Raw genomic sequence first — 18,766 nt, forward strand, 5'->3', positions numbered from 1 at the left:
ACTGATTGTGAGGTTTGGAAATCTAAAGGTGGACATTTTGTAGCAAGGAGGGGAGTGATTAACTTTTCAGTCTAGGAGCAGAGATCAATGGAGAAAAGCAGAGAGCGGGATTCTACTCAGAGAAGCAGTGAGGCCTGAGATGGAGGCAGAGAAGACAACATCAAGAGACGGTGTGGCTGGGGACTTGGGATCCAGAGAGGGAAAGGGGCTGAGGACTGTGGTGGGGGGTGTGCAGGCTTACAGGGTACACCCTTTGGTTGAGTGAGGATGCATGGATGGGATTGTGGGATGGTAACTATACCAATGAAATGATAGATGATAGAATGAATGTAAAACTAATGTTCTCCCATGTAGACTATCACACAATTCAAAATAAAACATTTATTAAAAAAAACAATATTCAATAAGTGGGAGGTCAGCACAGAATTATCAAGGTAAAGACAGACACATGCAGGTTTGACAGAGAATATTTTTACATACTATTTATATGAAGGGGGTTCTCAAAGTTTGTGGGGAAATTCCATTATCCTTTAATTCTGTTTTATTCCATGAATTTTTTGAAGCCCCCTCGTGTGTGCTGTAAGTGTATCCATGACATACAGGGGCAACATTAGGAAAAATTCTTAGCTATAACTAAAAACTTTGAGGGAATGAGTCACAGGACCTGGGGGCTTAGGATCATAGTCCTGGGTGACTTCAAGGTCATTTGACATAACCTCATCCACAGAGACAGTGGTCCACATCCTGCATTGGTGAGTAGTGAGTGAGGTATTAGAAGTTTGTAAACAGTCATCTAAGGTACAATTATTAGTCTCTCCCAGTTCAGAGCAAGAAGAGTAAAGAAACTCAAAGGCACATGGCAACAATTAGTCCAAAGGACTAATGTTTCAGGCGAATTCCAGCCTTTATGACCTTGGTGCTGACAGTGGTGGTATTCCATCGAGTCAGGGTTTCTGTGTAAGGTTTCTGAGGCAGTAAATCTTTATGGAAGTAGAAAGTCTCATCTTTCTTCCATAGAGCAACCGGTAGATTCAAATTGCTGACCTGTGGTTAACAGCCCAAAACATAACAACTAGGCCAGACCAGAAAAATGAAATGGATCTCTACCCCCACCCCTCATTATAACTCATCTCTGAATGCACTGTGAAATCAAAAGTAAGATAGGAACAGAATTTGCTCTTAATGCTTATTAAAAGTAAACTCATGGATTTGAATTTTGATATCATGCTTGGTACTTGGAATTGGTATATACTTTATTAAAGCTTGAAAACATTTAGCGTTTGAATCTTAGGTTTCATCACACACAAAAAAAGATATATCTATAGACTCCTGGTCAACCTGGAGATAAGAGAGAGAAAAGGAAGGGATGGTTGGTCCAAAGTGTGGTGAGACCTGGGGATTCTTAAGCCCATGGACAAGGACATAGCCATGGAGGGCTAGAGCTGAGAGTGAGGTATCCAGCTGATAGGAAGTGAGGGGAGGCGGACAGGAACGCCCAAACTTGTAAAGAGTGTCCATTTGACCAAGCCTTGATGGCTTGATAATCAGAACTCGACTAGAGGAAGATAAAAAAAACAATTTTTGATAAAGCAAACAAGTGTAAATTGCTACAATTTTATGAACTTGACCTATACTTACGGATGTAGTAGCTCAAAATACCAACTGAGAGGGAAGGAGTCTTCACATCAAGGTTCAATCATATCTCCTCTGCATACAGGGCTGATAGGGAAGTGCAACTTAGACATTGACTACATAAAATGAGGGGGCAATAAAAGCATGAAGTGACTGGCTTACAAGTTTCCAAGAGGGAGTTTAGCTTCAGAGTGTGTGGGGGAAGGTAGAATACCTACTGATAGTCTTCATCTTGTTTAGATGGTTCTGGTGAAAGGAGATGGGGATAAGATTCTTATGATTTAACAGTGAATAATTGTTATCATGACTGATACTGTCACAAAGGTAAGGTAGAAGTTTTATAATAAAAAGGGGGGAATAATGAAACGATATACAATAGGATAAATGTAAAACTAATGTTCTCCCACGTAAACTATCACATGATTCACAATAAAACTTTTTTTTTAAAAAAAGGGGCGGGGGGGAAATAGTCATTCTTACAGTCCAGAAACAGAGGATCCTAGGGCCAGCAAGACAGCAAGAGACAAGAGAACCAGCAGAATGTGGGACCCTATGCAATGAAGCAACGACACCAGAGATAAGGACATGGAGAGAGAGAGAGCAGCTGAGGACTCTAGACTCATGGAAAGAGAAAGGCTGTGTGCCGGTGGCCAGGAGGCAGGCTTGCAGAATGTGCGCTTTGGCTGTTCAAATGATTATATATTCCTGAGTGTTTTTGTGTACATTAAAAAAACAAAACAAAACAAAACAAACAACAGAGAGAATGTTGAATGATGATGCAAACACTGTTGAATGGTGTCCTGGTGTGGTGCTATAGAAGGAGCACGGGACCACAAGGTTGGTTTGAACTGCACAGTTCACAGTTCAAACCCACCAGCTGCTCCTCAGAAACCCTATACAGGATTGCTATGAGTCAGAACCGACTTAATGGCACTTAACAACTTAACAACAATAATGACCGATATGCAGCTTTGCATTACTTTTTAATCACTAAAATGAGAGCCTAAGATGGGATGGGGAACGTCCAGCCCACAGGCCATATGAGGCCTGTTAAATCATTTGATCTATCAGGCCCTGTCAAGGCATCTGCAGTTCCAATCATCACAATGTTGTTGTTACTAAGTTCCATCAAGCTGAATCCAATTCATAGCGACCCCGTACAGGGTTTCAGGAAGGCTGGTGAATTTGAACCACTGACTTGCAGTTCAAACAGATCTTGAGGCCCATCGCATTGGTTATGTTCTATGGAGTCGGTTCCAACTCATAATGACCCTGTACAGGGTTTCCGAGGCTATAAATCTTTATGGGAGCAGAAAGCCTCATTTTTTTCCTGTGGAACTGGTAGTTTCGAACTGCTGCCCCTGAGGCTAGCAGCCTGATTCGTAACCACTATGCTACCAGCTCCTTTAATCAAATGTTTAAATATAGCAAGCTAAGTTTTAAGTTGATAATTTTGCATGGCCTGCGAATAATGTTGAAAATTTTGGTGAAAAAATGGTTTTCTACCTACCCCTGGCTTAAGAGACAAGCTACTATGGAGATAAATCTATACAGAAAAATGTCATAGCAAAAAAAGAAATCTGTAAGACAGGAAGAATGTGAGATGAGACTCATCACGAACAGCCCTCTATATTCTGTCTCTACTACAGGCACTAACAGAGTCCTGGTATAGCGCTGTGGGTTAATGCACCAGACTGCAAAGCAGTTTGAACTGCAAGGTTGGTGGTTCAAGTTCACCAGCTTCTCTTTGAAACCCTACACAGGGTCGCTATGGGTTGGTATCGACTCAATGGCACTTAACAACAACAACAGGCACTAACAAAACATTTGGGTGTAATTATCCCAAGTCGTCTGGTTTCCTTTTAATAGACCACCTATTATGTTCTAAGGAGCCCTGGTGGTGCTGTAAGATAAGTATTGGATTGATAACCACAAGGTCAGCAGTTCAAACCCATCAGCTACCTCATAGGAAAAAGATGATATTTTCTACTTTCATAAAGTTTACAGTTGTAGAAACTCTACACAGGGCTATGAGTAAGAATCAACTTTATGGCAATGTGTTTTGTTTTGTCCTATAAAAGTCTCCCCAGGTTTTTAAGAAAAATAAAGTCTTCCAGGTTTGAGTTGGTGTGATCCTGAGTCTCTCAGTTCTTGAAGATGTCTTTCTTTATTGTCAATCATCTCTAGAAATAGGGCAGTCTGTGTGGTAATTTGTCTCCAAGATGATCAGTCATTTTCTCCCTGTACGTGTATACTATTTCCCTATCAAGAGGTAGAATCTATTTCAATCCTTCTCTTGAATTTGGGATGGCTGTAATGAATAGCTTAATCAACAGAACACACTGGAAATGATGTTCTAGGAATTTCCAGGCTAGGTCAAACCTTGCAGATTTGGCTTAGCCTGTTGTAATGCTGGCTCTTAGAACACTTTCTCTGGGAGAGTCTAGTTGCCAGGTAAAAAGCCCTATTAAGCTGAGACCTCCATGCTAGAAAGATTACAGGTAGGTATGCCAGTCAATATCCCCAGTTGAATTAAGCTTTCCAGCCATCTAACAAACGATTTTCTAATCATTTGTGAATGAAACCCTCTCTGACCGTCCAGACCAATGTTGGCAGAATATCACCAAGTGATCTAAGTTTATGCTGTACAGAGCAAAAGTATCACCTAGATGAGCTTTGCCTGAGTCCCTAGTTTGTAAATCATAAGAAATAATAGGCCTTTTGTGTGTTCTCGATGGGATCATCTTGAGTGCCTAATCTCTTTGCTTTTGTAGTTCTATCTGCAATCCAGAAGCCTCAAGTTCTGAATTTTTATCTTTCTAGTTCTTTTCCTCTTTTCTTCATCAGTACCACTACATGCAAAAAAGAGACGCCTCCTTACATGGTTTCCTGACTAACTTCCAACATTTCGCCACACAAGCCATTCATGTGGGCCAGGAACCAGAGCAATGGAACTCCCGGGATGTGGTGCCCCCAATCTCACTGCCCACCACGTTCAAGCAGGGAGCACCCGGCCAGCACTCGGGTTTTGAATATAGCCGTTCTGGAAATCCCACCAGGAACTGCTTGGAAAAAGCAGTGGCAGCATTGGATGGGGCTAAGTACTGTTTGGCCTTTGCTTCAGGTTTAGCAGCCACCATGACTATCACTCATCTTTTAAAAGCAGGAGACCAAATTATTTGTATGGATGATGTATATGGAGGTACCAACAAATACTTCAGGAAGGTGGCAAATAAATTTGGATTGAAGATTTCTTTTGTTGATTGTTCCAAAACCAAATGGCTAGAGGCAGCAATTACACCTGAAACCAAGCTTGTTTGCATTGAAACCCTCACAAACCCGAATTTGAAGATGATTGACACACACCTGTGCACACACCATCCATAAACAGGGAGATATTATTATGGCCATGGTTAACACTTTTATGTCAGCATACTTCCAACGGCCTTTGTCTTTGGGAGCTGATATTTGCATGTATTCAGCAACAAAATATATGAACGGCCACAGAGATGTTGTAATGGGATTAGTGTCTGTTAATTCTGAGAATCTGCATAATAGGCTCCGTTTCTTGCAAAACTCTATTGGAGCCGTTCCATCTCCTCTTGACTGTTACCTCTGCAATTGAGGTCTAAAGACTCTACAAGTTCGAATGGAAAAGCATTTTGAAAATGGAATGGCAGTTGTTCAGTTTCTGGAATCTAATCCCCTGGTAGAAAAGGTTATTTATCCTGGACTACCGTCTCATCCGCAGCATGAGCTGGCGAAGCGTCAGTGCACAGGCTGTCCAGGGATAATCACCTTCTTTATGAAGGGCACTCTTCAGCATGCTGAGACTTTCCTCAAGAACTTAAAGCTTTTTACTCTGGCTGAGAGCTTGGGAAGATAAGAAAGTCTTGCTGAACTTCCGGCAATCATGACCCATGCATCTGTGCCAAAGCGCGACAGAGATGTCCTTGGAATTAGTGACACATTAGTTCGACTCTCTGTGGGCTTAGAGGGCAAAGAGGATCTGATGGAGGATCTAGATCAAGCTTTGAAGATGGCACACTCAAGTCGCAACTAACATTCCAGAATTGCTGTTTGAAGCTGCTTCTTGAAAAGAGCACATCTTCTGAATAATCAAATGGAACATTAACGAACCTTCACAGAATTTTCAAGTGAAAAAAAATTTTTAAAGCACCTCATTACCTTTCAAAACTGTACCTTCCCAGGGATCATTTCTGTTAAAAACTGTTTCTTGTTTCTCTTATTGTAATTGACAGGTCAGCTCTGTTAATATCTTTTTCATGATTTCTCTGTACATTTGTCTTTGAAGGATGTGAGCTTTGTTCTGCTTTTGGGGATCATCTTCTCTTTTCCGTAGCTTTAGATACAGCTTGATCTTGTTTACAGTACAATGGTAATTCATTTTTTGATGTTTTCTGAAGAATTTAAATTATTAAATGAATACTCTTAAACCAAGTATGATTTTTGTATACTGTTGGAAATAGCAGTGATTTACACTTCATTACCATATGCCAAAGATCAAATACTTGAAAAGTCTACTGTGAAATTTTACTGACTTAAGATTGTGCTCAATGATTTTGAAGACAATAAATCTAATTATGAAAGCTAAAAAAAAATAAATAAATAAGAAATAATAAAATAATGTTCTGTAAACCACCTTCTCTAGAAAAAAACTGATGGATGTAAAGGATGATGGCTGCCACAAATAAATATTGGCACACAACAAACTCCTTGAAAACAGGTACTGCCTTAATTCATTATTACATCCCCACTGTAAAGATACCACACAACACCCAACAAATAACAGAAGCATGATAATCATTTGCTGAATTAAGTAACATAGGGGGTACCTGACACTAGGACATGGTCACTTTAAGGCAAGGAACAATATAATATTCCAGAGCCAAGAATGACACAGGTGAAGAATGAAAAGGTAGAGAGTATATTGCACACTTTAAGAAAAGAAAGCAGTGAAAAGTTAAGCCTTATAACCTATTTAGAGATCTGAAGGAATACTGCATTAAAATGGCCTGCTTCAACTCTGAATGCTCTTACCCATACCCTCTGCTATGGACTGAATTGTGTTTTTCCAAAATACCTATTGGAATCCTAATCCCACTACTTGTGAATATACAGTTTGGAAACTGTTTTCTTTGTTAAATTAATGAGGCCCTATCACTGGAGGGTGTGTCTAAACCCAATCTCTTTCTGCATTATAAAAAGAGCAGACCAGGCACAGACCCAAGCATAAAGGAGAGGCAGACAGATGCCACATGAAGACTGTAAAGAAACCAAGGAACACTGGGGCTACACAAGTTGGAAAAGGCAAGGATCTTAGCCCCCAAGCTGACAGAGACCCTCCCCCTGAGCCAGAACCCTGAATTTGGACTTCTAGCCTCCTGAACTGTGAGAAAATAAATTTCTGTTCTTTAAAGGCATCCATTTGTGGCATTTCTCTTACAGTAGTGCTAGGTAACTAAGACATCATCCCATTATGAAGAACTCAGTCAATATACATGAACTTTGTGTGAAGATCTCACAAATCTGATATTTACCCTAAAGTTCACAGGAACTTCTTTCAAGCTTCAAAAATAAACCATACATGCTAGCACTCCTGAGTTTTGTGTATTTTCCTTTTATGATACCTCTTCTCTGCCTACAACTTTACAATCTTAAGAGTTCTAATCTTCTAAATCTTTCCTCACACTGACACCATCTGAAACAGGAAGCCTCTTAGAAAATGAAAGAAAAGTAGTTAGTAGAATGTGCGATTCCCTACCTGGAAAAACTTAGACACAAAAGCAAGCATAAAGAAGAGGCAGACAGATGCCACGTGAAGACTGTAAAGAAACCAAGCAACACTGGGGCTACAAAAGTTGGAAAAGGACTCCAAAGAGATTGGGTTTTGGACACACCCTCCAGTGATATGGCCTCACTAATTTAACAAAGAGTGTGGTTAGTCTCAGAATGAGGGGGACACAAGGAAGAATCCCACTGAACAGTTTCATCTTTTCCACATGGATGTGGGGAAGAAAGGGTAGGGGGATGCTGATAGGATTTTATGATTCAATTGTGAGTAATTGTTAACAGGGCTGTGACTTTAAAAAGTGCAGTTGTAGAAGATGTGACTGAAAGAAGGGGGAAGTTAATCCTCCATGCATGGAAGCCAACAGCTAGAAAAGCCAGGGGGTGACCTGTAGTAATGTGAATATACTTGATATGGCTTTTCTATCCAAAAAGCTTCTTAACTCCCACCAAATGATTGGGTGGTCCATGCAAATAGTTTTGTCATCCTACTAGGTTTAGAGTTGCCATCTCAACAGAAACAGATGATCCCAGGACCATCAAGAAAGAAGAGTCATGAGAAAAGTCCCTACCTGAATCAGTGGTGACAGGAGAGGCAGTGATATGGAGAGTCAGCGCAGGCGCGGGCTTCCCTGCCCATGGATCAAATAAAGCTGAGTGCCTCTGGGCAGGTGTCTGGCTTGCAGAATGTGTCCTTTGGGTATTTAAAGACTGGCTAAAGGAGCTTTGTTATACTTGCCCAAGCAGGGAAGCGGTTGAAAGGGCACATGACTGAGAGGCTGAAAGCAAGAGCAAGGCATGCCTGCAGTATGGCAGAGAAGAGACATTCTCCTGACTGGAGAACTGCTGCATTTTGAGTTGTTTACAGACCTGAAATGTTTCCTGTTAGCTTCCTTAATAAACCCCATAACTGTGAGTATTGTGTATGAGTTCTGTGGGGCAACTGCAATGAGTTAACGAACTCAGATGTGAAGCACAGAATGCTGTGGGAGGGATGCCTGAGTTGGACAATGAATAAGGAAGACCACAGAAGAACTGATGCATCTGAGTTATGGTGTTGGAGGAGAACACTGAAAGTATCATGGACTGCCAAAAGAACAAACAGATCCATGTTGGAAGAAGTACAGCCAGAGTGTTCCTTGGAAGCCAGGATGGCCAGACTTCATCCTTATACTTCAGACATATTATAAGGATGGACCAGTCATTGGAGAAGGATATCATGTTTGATAAAGTGGACATCAGAGAAAAAGAAGAAGACTCCCATCGAGATGGACTGGCACAGTGGCAGCAGCAATGGGCTCAGGTGTAGCAATGATTGTGACATTGGCCTAGGACCAGGCATTGTTTCATTCTGTTGTTCATAGGGTCACTATGAGTCAGTACCAACTCGATGGTATCTAACAATAATAGACTTGAAAAAAGAAATAGACAACTCAAAACTACCAGCTGTTCCACGGGAAAAAGATGAGGCTTTCTGCTCTCATAAAGATTTATAACCTCAGAAACCCGGTACAGAGTTGCTATGAGTCTGAACCAACTCCACAGCACATAACCACCACCACCACCAGAATTTAATGCACCACTTTAAAAAAAAGGACAAAACAACTTGAAAGAAATTCAACAAAGACACAGAGAAACTAAACAATACAATCAATCAACTTTACCTCATAAATTTGTACAAAGCACTCAACCCAACATCACAATACACTTTCTTTTCCAATGAACATAGAAGATTCTCCAGAACAAACGTATTAGGCTACCAAAAAGCAAGTCTCCACAAATTTTTAATATATTAAAATACTACAAAGCATCTTCCCAGATCACAGTGCTATAAAATTGGAAATCAATAATAGGAAGATCAATGAAATAAAATCAAGTACATGTAAATGGAATAACACCCCTCTTAAAAACTACTGGGTAGGAGAACAATTATAAAGTAAAATTTAAAATTTTCTAGAAACAAATGACAACAAAAACACAACAAACCACTGTGAGAAAACAAAAGCAATGAGAAAAGAGAGGATAAAGATTAGCGCAGAAATAAATGAGCTAGAAAGCAGAAAAATTATGTAAATATGACAAGAAGCTGGTTCTATGAAAAGATTAATAAAATTGACAAACCACTGGCAAATCTAACAAAAGAAAAGAGGGAGGAGATACAAATAGCATGCATAAGAAAGTACATGCATGACGTCACAACAAAACCAATGAAAATAAAAGGGATACCAGAATACTATGAAAACTATGCTAAAAAAATTTTTGAAAATATAGAGGAAACGAATATATTTTTAGAAAAACACAACCTATCTAAACTTACACAGAGTGAAGTAGAAAACTTGAACAGACCTATAACAAAAGAAGAAATTGATCAGGTCATCAAAAAACTACCAACTAAAAAATGTCCAAAACAAGTATAATCCTAATGCCAAAACCAGGGAAGAAAATTATACACCAATAAACCTCATGAGAAGTCCCCTGGTGTGGTGCTGTGGGCTAATGCAGAGGGCTGCAGAGACCGTTTGAACCACAAAGTTGGTGGTTCAAGCTCACCAGCCACTCCTTGGAAATCCTATACAGGGTTGCTATGGGTCGGAACTGACTCAATGGCACTTAACAACAACAACAAATTCCCCATGAATATAGGCGTTAAAATTCTCAACAAAATTCTAGCCAATAAAATTCAACAATGTATCAAAAAAAAATAACAATCATGACTAAAGAGGATTCATACCAGGGATGCAAGAATGGTTCAGTATTAGAAAAACAATCAACATAATCCACCATATAATAAAAAAAGGGAGAAGAACCATATAATTATATCGATTAATGCAGAAAAGGAATTTGACAAAATCCAACACCCATTCCTGATAAAACTCTCAACTAAGTTAGAATTGAAGGGACATTCCTCAACACAATTAGAAACATATATACAAAACTAACAGCCAACACCACTCTCAATGAATAGAAACTGAAAGCACTCCCTTTGGGAACAGAAACCAAGTAAGAAAGCCCTTTATCATAGCTCCTATACAATACTATGTTGGAAGTCTTAGCCAGAAAGCACAGAGGGAAATTAAAATCATCCAAATTGGCAAAGAAGAAGCAAAATGCTATTTGCAGATGATATGATTCTATACATGGAAAATCCCAAAGATTAAGTAAAAAAACTACAGGAACTCACTGGAAAATTCAGCAAAGTGGCAGAGTACAAGATCAACACGTAAAAATCAGTAGAATTTAAAAAAAAAAAAAAATTCAATAGGATTACTCTATACTAACAAAGACAGCTCTGAAAAGGAAATTTGGAAAACAAAACAATTTACAATAGCCACGCAAAGGATGAAATGTTTAGGAATAAATCTAACTATGCAAAGAAAACTACAAAGTGCCACTATAAGAAACCAAAAGAGGCTTACAAAAATGGAAGAAGATACCATGCTGATGGGCAGGAAGGCTTAACATTGTGAAAATGTAAATAGTACCCAAAGCAATTTACAGATATGACTCAATCATAAACCAGATTCCAACAACATTCTTTAAAGAGGTGGGGAAAAAAAATCACAAACTTGATATGGATGGGAAAGAGACCTCAGATAAGCAAAGCACTGCTTAGGAAGAAGAACAAAGTTAGGCCTCTCACTTGCTGATTTCAAAATTTACTACACAGACACAGTGGTCAAAACAGCCTGATATAGACACAATGAAAGATACATAGGTTGAGAACCCAGAAGTAAATCCAGCTACATACAGTCAACTTATCTTTGACAAAGAGGCAAAATGTTAAAAAGGAAAGAAATAGTCTCTTCAACAAATGGTGCTGACAAAACTGGTAATCAATTTGCAAAACAATGAAACAATACCTATGTCTCACACCATATACACAAAAACTAACTCAACATGGATTAAAGATATGAATATAAACCCCATAACTATAAAGATCATCAATGAAAACATAGGGACAAATTTACGGGCTCTAATAAATCATATACAGAGACTATCAAACATGGCAAAAAAAACAAAACAAAAACATACAAACAATAGAGGATAAAAAAAATGATATGGACACAATGAAAATCAGAACTTAAGTTCATCAGAAGATTTCAACAAAACAGTAAAAAGGCAGCCCACAGATTGGGAAAAAATTTTTTTGCAACAACGTATCAGACAAGGCCTAATCTCTAAAATTTATAGGAAACTACAACACCTCTGAAAAAAAAAAAGACAACTAATCCAATTAAAAAATGGGCACAGAACATGAACAGACACTTCAACAAGGAAGACATTCGGACAGCCAACAAACATATGAAGAAATGTTCACAATCACCAGCCATTAGAGACATGCAAATCAACACAACAATGAGATCATCTCACACCAGAAGTAACAGGGAAGTTTGAAAAAACAGAGGACAACAAATAATGGTGAGGATGTAGAGACTGGGACCCTCCTACATTGCTGGTGGGGCTGTAAAATGGTTAAACCACTCTTAAGAAACGGTCTGGTGTGTCCTCAGAAAGTTGGAAATAGAAATAGCTTACGATCCAGCAATTCCTCTACTTGTTACATTTTCACAAGTAATATGAACCAGACAGAAGTAGATATAGGTACACCAATGTTCATCACCTCACTATTGATAATAGCAAAATGATGGAGATAGCTTAAGTGCCCATCAACAGAAGAATGGATAAACTTGGATACATACACACAATGGAATACTATGCTACCTTGAAGAATAATGATGAAGCTTGAAAACCCCTCATAACACGGATGAACCTTGAGGACATAATGCTAAGTGAAATTAGTCAGGCACAAAGGGACACATATTACATAAGACCATTACAGTTAAAGCTTAAGAAGAGATTTCCATACTAAAAGAATAATTCTTTGACAGTTACCAGGGGTGGGAGGGAGTGGAGGGAAACTCACAGGTTAGGGGATAGATGCATGATATAGCTCAGTGACAGGAAGAACAATAAAAAGGAGGGGGAGAGAGAACAAGAAAGAGGAAGAGGGTAAATGAAAGCGGATGATAAGGGAAGACTTGGAGACATATGCATGGGTTAAGTGGGCTACAGGTAGATTGTGATGTATGCACAGCCCTGGAACGACTGGGCTCTATGATATAGGGATTGAGACATAGTCTTAGTGGATAAAAATGGTAAGATAATGTTAAGGTGCTTGATTACTTTGTGAATATTGGTTTCCTCTGCCTGCTACTGTAACATAGACATTTAAGTGGAATAAAAAGTAATGTTTTGAAAATATGGCTACAGATAGTTTATAAACCCATCTTTAGTCTATAACCGATTGGATTATCTAAAAGCGTGCTATAATTTACTCAGGGAAATAGGTTTCTTGCTAAGCCTTTGTGGAGTATGGAGGGGAATCCTGAGGCCCACCCAGAACATATGGAGGTAGGATATTCCCACTTGAAACGACATGCAGACCAATCAGGAATGGCTAAAGGGGCAGAAGATACTTATTGAAAGAAAGACCAGAAGAGGAAAAAGACAGACTGTTTGGCTATGACAATATCATGTAAAGGAGTGGTCAAAGAGGACAAAGTGGTCAAAGGGTTTCTAAGGCTGCGCACTACAAGGTCAGCTTTTCGAGCCCACCAGCCGCTCCGAGGGAGAACAAGGAGGCATTCTGCTCCTGCAAAACATTTTAAGTCTCGGAAACCCCTATGCAGGCTAGCTAGGAGTCGAAACACTCCACGACATACAACCACCACCACACTTTGCTCCCACAGAGCAGCTGGTGGGCTTGGTCTGCCAACTTTTTAGTTAGCAGCCTAGTCCTTTAACCACTGTGTCCCCAGTGCTTCCATTCTGAAGTCAGTTTTACGTTAATGCATCCATCTCCTATCTAATGGAAGAACACAAATAGTGGAATGACTTCTGGGCTTTCAGGCAATTCCCTTCATGGACTAAGTCCTTGGGACTAATTGGCACCACCAGCCATCTGCACATCACACAAGTTTCAGCCCCTGCAGAGAAAATGAAGATGCCATGCGCCTTTCCTTTCCGTTGGCACCATGGGCCATATAACCCTTCCCCAAAGGTTCAACGAATTCCATTTCTGACAACTGATTACTCGAGAACAAGAATCATCGAACTAAGAAATAGAGTTGCTAGCAAGCTTACGCACACTGATCAAATCTGAGTGGCGCTCATTCACGCACTCTGATTAGGGTCCAAATGCAGAGAGCCAGAAACAAGCCAGTACTTTCTGGCTCTGAGGCCACCACTTCAGATAGCATCTCTTACATGTTCCGCGTCCAGGGGACTCCCAGGGATTCCTAATCCCCTCCCTTCTTCTCTCCTGTTCATTGTGATATCCCAGCTGATCCAATCCCCTAGGAAGATCTCTCATCCAGCCCTGCCACAAAATGGGTCCCCAAGGTCTCACTTGGAAAAGAGTAGGGTTGTAGAGTTGAGTTGCGAGTGCTGACGGAGGGGACGGGAGAGTAAACGGGATGCTCCTATGCACAAGTAACTGGAGAGGGAGTGAGAATCTTGGGGGTTGCACAAGGACTGCGCCTGCCAGCTAGGTATAAAAGGGAGATGGGTTGAAAGAGAACACCAGGATAGAGGTGAGAGGTGCTCCCGCAGGTTCATAACTTAAACATAACTTAAAGAGGGTGTGGAGGCCCGGGAGCCAGGTGAGGGGCGAAGGGTCCCCGACCCTCTGCCCCTGTCTGCGACGTCTCACCTGCCCAGCGCCCGCTTCATGCCCGCTTCGGCGGCACAGCGCGGCTCAGCAGGCCCCTTGCCTGCCAGACGCAGATTCTGCTTCAAGCGGCAATCGGCGTCCAATGCAGCGGCGGCCGAGCCTAAGGAAGAAGAACCCGAGGCAACGCAGCGCTCATGCTCCAAGGTGACCGGCTCGGTACGTTTCCTCATCCCGCGCCCGACAATGCCGGCCGCCGAGGGCGCCAGCTGACCTCGCCCGCCGTCCTGCAACGCTCCCGCAGGAGTCTCCACGGCCTGAAATTGCCGCCGTAACCTAGGTCCCGGAGCCCCTTACATCTCTGCCCAGGCCTCGGAGCCCTGCTACGGACTAGCTCCAAGCCCGGCCAACGGGGCCAACCAATCAGCGCCGTACTCTTGTCAGCCCCTCCTTCAGGCCTGCCCCCTCCTTAGTTTCTCCGGAAGCGCGCCCTTCATCCGGCGACATCCGCAGCCATCTTTGAGAAAGGCGTGCGAAGCAATGTTTGCGCGTCACCATAATGGCAAGGTCGAGCAGTTGTAAAGTCTTGCTGAACTGAGTGACCACTAACTCAGTAGAGGGTTTTCCACTCGTGTCCTGAGCGAACGCATCCTGATCACTAGCTGCGCCTGAAAGCAGAGGAGGAGCGAGCACAGGGGCTGTCCCTCTGCTCCCATTTCTCAATGGAAACCCAGTCAAGATAAATCCTGGAAATGTTCTTATATAAATGTTTACAAAAACATCAAGAGAAAGTGGGGGTGGTTATGTGCTGTGGAGTCGGTTCCGACTCATAGCGATCATCTTTCTCCCGGAACAACTGGTAGTTTCAAACTGCTGACCCTGAGGGTAGCAGCCCGATTTGTAACCACTGTACAACCAGAGCTTCTTAAGAGAAAGGTTGTTGTTGTTTTGTTGTTAGGTGCCATCCAGGCGGCACAGACTCATAGCAGAACGAAACACTGCCCGATCCTGGGTCAACCTCACTACTGTTGCCACAGTTAAGTCCATCGATGCTGCCACCTGGCCAATCCATCTCTTTGGGGGTCTTCCTCTTTTTCTCTGACCCTCCATCTTACCAAACATGATATCCTTCTCCAGAGATTGTTCCCTCCTGACAATATGTCCAAAGTATGAGGGACGAAGTTTGGCCATCTTGGCCTTTAAGGTGCACTCTGGCTGCACTTCTTCCAAAACGAATCTATTGGTTCTTTTGGCAGCCCATGGCAAAAAAAAATCTCTATTGATAAGAATGTTGTTCATTGGTCCAGTGGTGAGGATTTTTTTTTTTGGGGGGGTCAACTTATAGTGACCATTTATTTGGTTTCTTAGGCTGTAAATCTTTACGGGAGCGGAAAGCCAGCGCTTTCTTCCATGGAGCAACTGGTTGATTCCAAGAACTGACCTTGTGGTTAGCAGCCCAGCTGGTAATCTACTATGAGGAAGTTGGAAGAATACTTCAATTCTTTCATCATCAATAGCTTTAATGGCTGGTGCATATATTTAATTAACAGTGATATTAACTAGTTTTCCTTGTAGATATATGGATATGATCCTATCACAGACAGCATTGTACTTCAGTATATATCTTAAAATGTTCTTTTTGATGATGAATACTACGACATTACTCTTGAATTTTTTGTTCCTGGAATAGTAAACCTTATGATTGTCTGATTCAAGGGACCAACAACAGTCCATTTCAGTGCACTAATGCCTATATCTGTCATGAATTTTTCTGTATGTTGCTGTTTTCCCATACTACAGTGTGTACTCTGAGACCAAGGACTTTTTCTACTGCTTTTGCTCAGTTTCTAAAATAATGCCTACACATAGTTGACACTTCATAAATATTTACTAAATTAATTATTGAATCATCACCACCCTAGAGCTTGTTTTACCTGTAAGATAATCCTCTTTTACAGGTAAGGAATTGAGTTTCATGGACATTAGGTGCCTAAATGAAAAATGCTTATAGTAGAAAAGGAATTGAATACTGACTGGTCTTTGGACCACAATCCTGCAGCACTTTTCAAAAAAAAAAAAACATTTAGCTAAGTTATTCATTATTGTAGGACTGAAAAGGAAATGTCATTCAGCATATGAAGAAAATTCTGAGACTTTATTTTTAAAATAAACTATTCCCATGTCCTGGAGTCCTGGTGTGGTGCTATAGGATAAGCAATGATGCTAACCAAGGTTAGTTCAAACCCACCAGCTGCTCCTCAGGAACCCTATTCCTGGTACTAATGATAGCATGGGTCTACTGACCTAAACAAAATCGAGTCGGTTAGTCATTAGGTGTTACAGTTAGTTTTTTTGTTTTTTCTTCAATGTTTTATTGTGAATTATGTGATAGTTTACATGGGAGAACATTAGTTTTACATTCATCTATCGCATATAGTTTCATTGCTATGGTTACAATCCCCTCCAAGCATCATCAACCAACCAAAGGGTATACCCTGCAAGCCTGCCCCCCCCACCTCCAACCCCCACCCCCTGTCATCAGCACACAGCCTTTCTCCCTCTCTGTGTCTAAAGTCCCCAACTGTTCCATTTCTCCACGTCATCGTCTCTGCCTCCATCTCAGGCATCACTGCTTCTCTGAGTAGGGTCCCGCTCTCCGCTCTTCTCCCTTGATGGTCCCAGGGACCTCTGCTCCTAGGCATTACAGTTAGTTTAAAGATCAGCAAAAGATGGAATGTTTGAGAAAGATTGTTGCCTGTTTGTTTCTCCTTTCTAAAATGATGGAATGTTTGAGAAGGATTATTGCCTGTTGGTTCCCCTTTCCCTAAAGACAGAATGTTTGGAAAAGTTTATTGTCTCTTTTTCATTGTTTATTGTTTATGCTATTTTAAAGTTAAACTAGATTAAGTGTACATCCAAATGCAATTTATCCTATATAATGTGCCCACTCTTCATAATAGATGGAACGGTCTTGAGAAACTTTTCTTTCCATCCTCCAGACTGCAGGCTTTCTGCTAATAAAGGTTGGATTGGCTCTCTCCCGACTCTGTGATTGACTACAGTGACAGGCAGCAAGCCCTCATTTCAGTTTGGCAACACTATGAGTCAGATGCGATTCAAGGACACTTAAGAACAGTTACCATGACCATCCTCAGATCACATATGTATCGTATCTATATTTGGAAAAGAGCAACATTGCTTCTAGGGTTAACTTAAATGAATCCAAATAATATTGCTATTTTTAAAACAGCCAAATTAAGTATGTTTCTATAGCAATGATCCCTACCTTTGTTTCTATGTGGTTATGAAAATTTCCTCAGATTAGCTACACAAGATAACACATGAATTCATGTTAATATGAAATAAAAACAAACAAACATACAGGCAACCAACTTTGCCAAGTATAGTGGATTCCAACTCATAGTGATCCCATAGAACAGAGTGTAACTGCCCTACCAGATTTCAAGGTGTCCTGGAGCGGAGCGGCACTGTAGGATAAGCACTGGATTGCTAACTGAAAGGTTTGTGGTTCAAACCCACCAGCCAATCATTGGAAGCTCTATTCAGGGTCACTATGAATTGATACTGATTTAGAGTCACTTAAGGAGCTCTGGTAGCGTAGTGGTTACGAATCGAGCTATGAACCTTAAGGCCAGCAGTTCGAAACTACCAGCCACTCCATGGGAGAAAGATTAGGCGTTCTGCTCCTGTAAAGATTTACAGCCTCGAAACCCCTGTACAGGGTTGCTATGGGTCGGAACCGACTCGACGGCCCTTAACAACAACAAGAAGCAACACTAAGAGAGTCCTGGTGTGGTGCTGTGGGTTAATGTGCCAGACTGCAAAGCCGTTTGAACTGCAAGGTTGTTGGTTCAAGCTCATCAGCTTCTCCTCAGAAACTCTATACAGGGTCACTGTGGCTCAGAACCGACTTGATGGCACTTCACAGCAGAAGCAGCAGCAGCAACAGAAACAATCTTTACAGAGAAGCAGGGTTTCAGGCTGTGATTTTATGGGGGCAAACTACCACTGCTTTCACCCCTGTGTTAGCTGATCCATTCAAGCAGCTGAACTTTCAGGTAGCAGCTCAGTGCCTAAAACTTCAAAGAGTTCTCAATGTTAATCTAGCATTTCCCCCCCCTCATCTCTGTAGACCTAATGAGTTGCAATTCTACTTTGTTAGATAGGGTCATTCTGTTATATAGAGTCAGACTATAGTATAGCAGGAGGCATTGGTTTGGTTTGTTATATAGAGTCAGACTATAGTATAGCAGGAGGCATTGGTTTGGTTTGTTTTGGTAGATCTGATGACAAGGGATATTTTACAAAGATTTTAAATAACTATTTAAAAATTAAATGGTGGTTGTGGAGTTGAAAGTGAAAATTTTGATTCTATTGCTTTAAGAGCTGTTTCTTAGTCTGTACCAAGAGTCTTAATAATCACTTTTATAGATAACTGTAAAAGTTAGAAGGTACCCAATAAAAGTTAGTTTTTTCTTTACTGTCTATAGAAACACCTACACTGCAAACTAAACAGGATAACATCATCCAGAACTCAATCCAGATGTACAAGTATTTAAAGTTAAACAATCCTACAAGACTGAAAACAGGGAACCAGAGATGTCAATGTATAATGAAGTCATCTACAAAGCA

General features: G+C 40.9%; 1 protein-coding gene and 1 pseudogene across 1 annotated transcript in view; one reads left to right on the forward strand and one right to left on the reverse strand.

Moving 5' to 3' along the window:
- ABHD12 (abhydrolase domain containing 12) overlaps window positions 1-14,350 on the reverse strand; it is a 94,646-nt gene extending 80,296 nt beyond the window's left edge. Inside the window, exon 1 of the mRNA XM_006860672.1 lies at window positions 14,156-14,350. Coding sequence (XP_006860734.1) covers window positions 14,156-14,346 — 191 coding nt within the window. The 5' untranslated portion in view covers window positions 14,347-14,350. The remainder of the gene's footprint in view (window positions 1-14,155) is intronic.
- LOC102824820 lies at window positions 4,489-5,695 on the forward strand (annotated as a pseudogene).
- Window positions 14,351-18,766: the final 4,416 nt, after the last annotated feature.

The sequence above is a fragment of the Chrysochloris asiatica genome, unplaced genomic scaffold, assembly GCF_000296735.1.
Source record: "Chrysochloris asiatica unplaced genomic scaffold, ChrAsi1.0 scaffold00039, whole genome shotgun sequence".
NCBI classification, from domain to species: Eukaryota; Metazoa; Chordata; class Mammalia; order Afrosoricida; family Chrysochloridae; genus Chrysochloris; species Chrysochloris asiatica.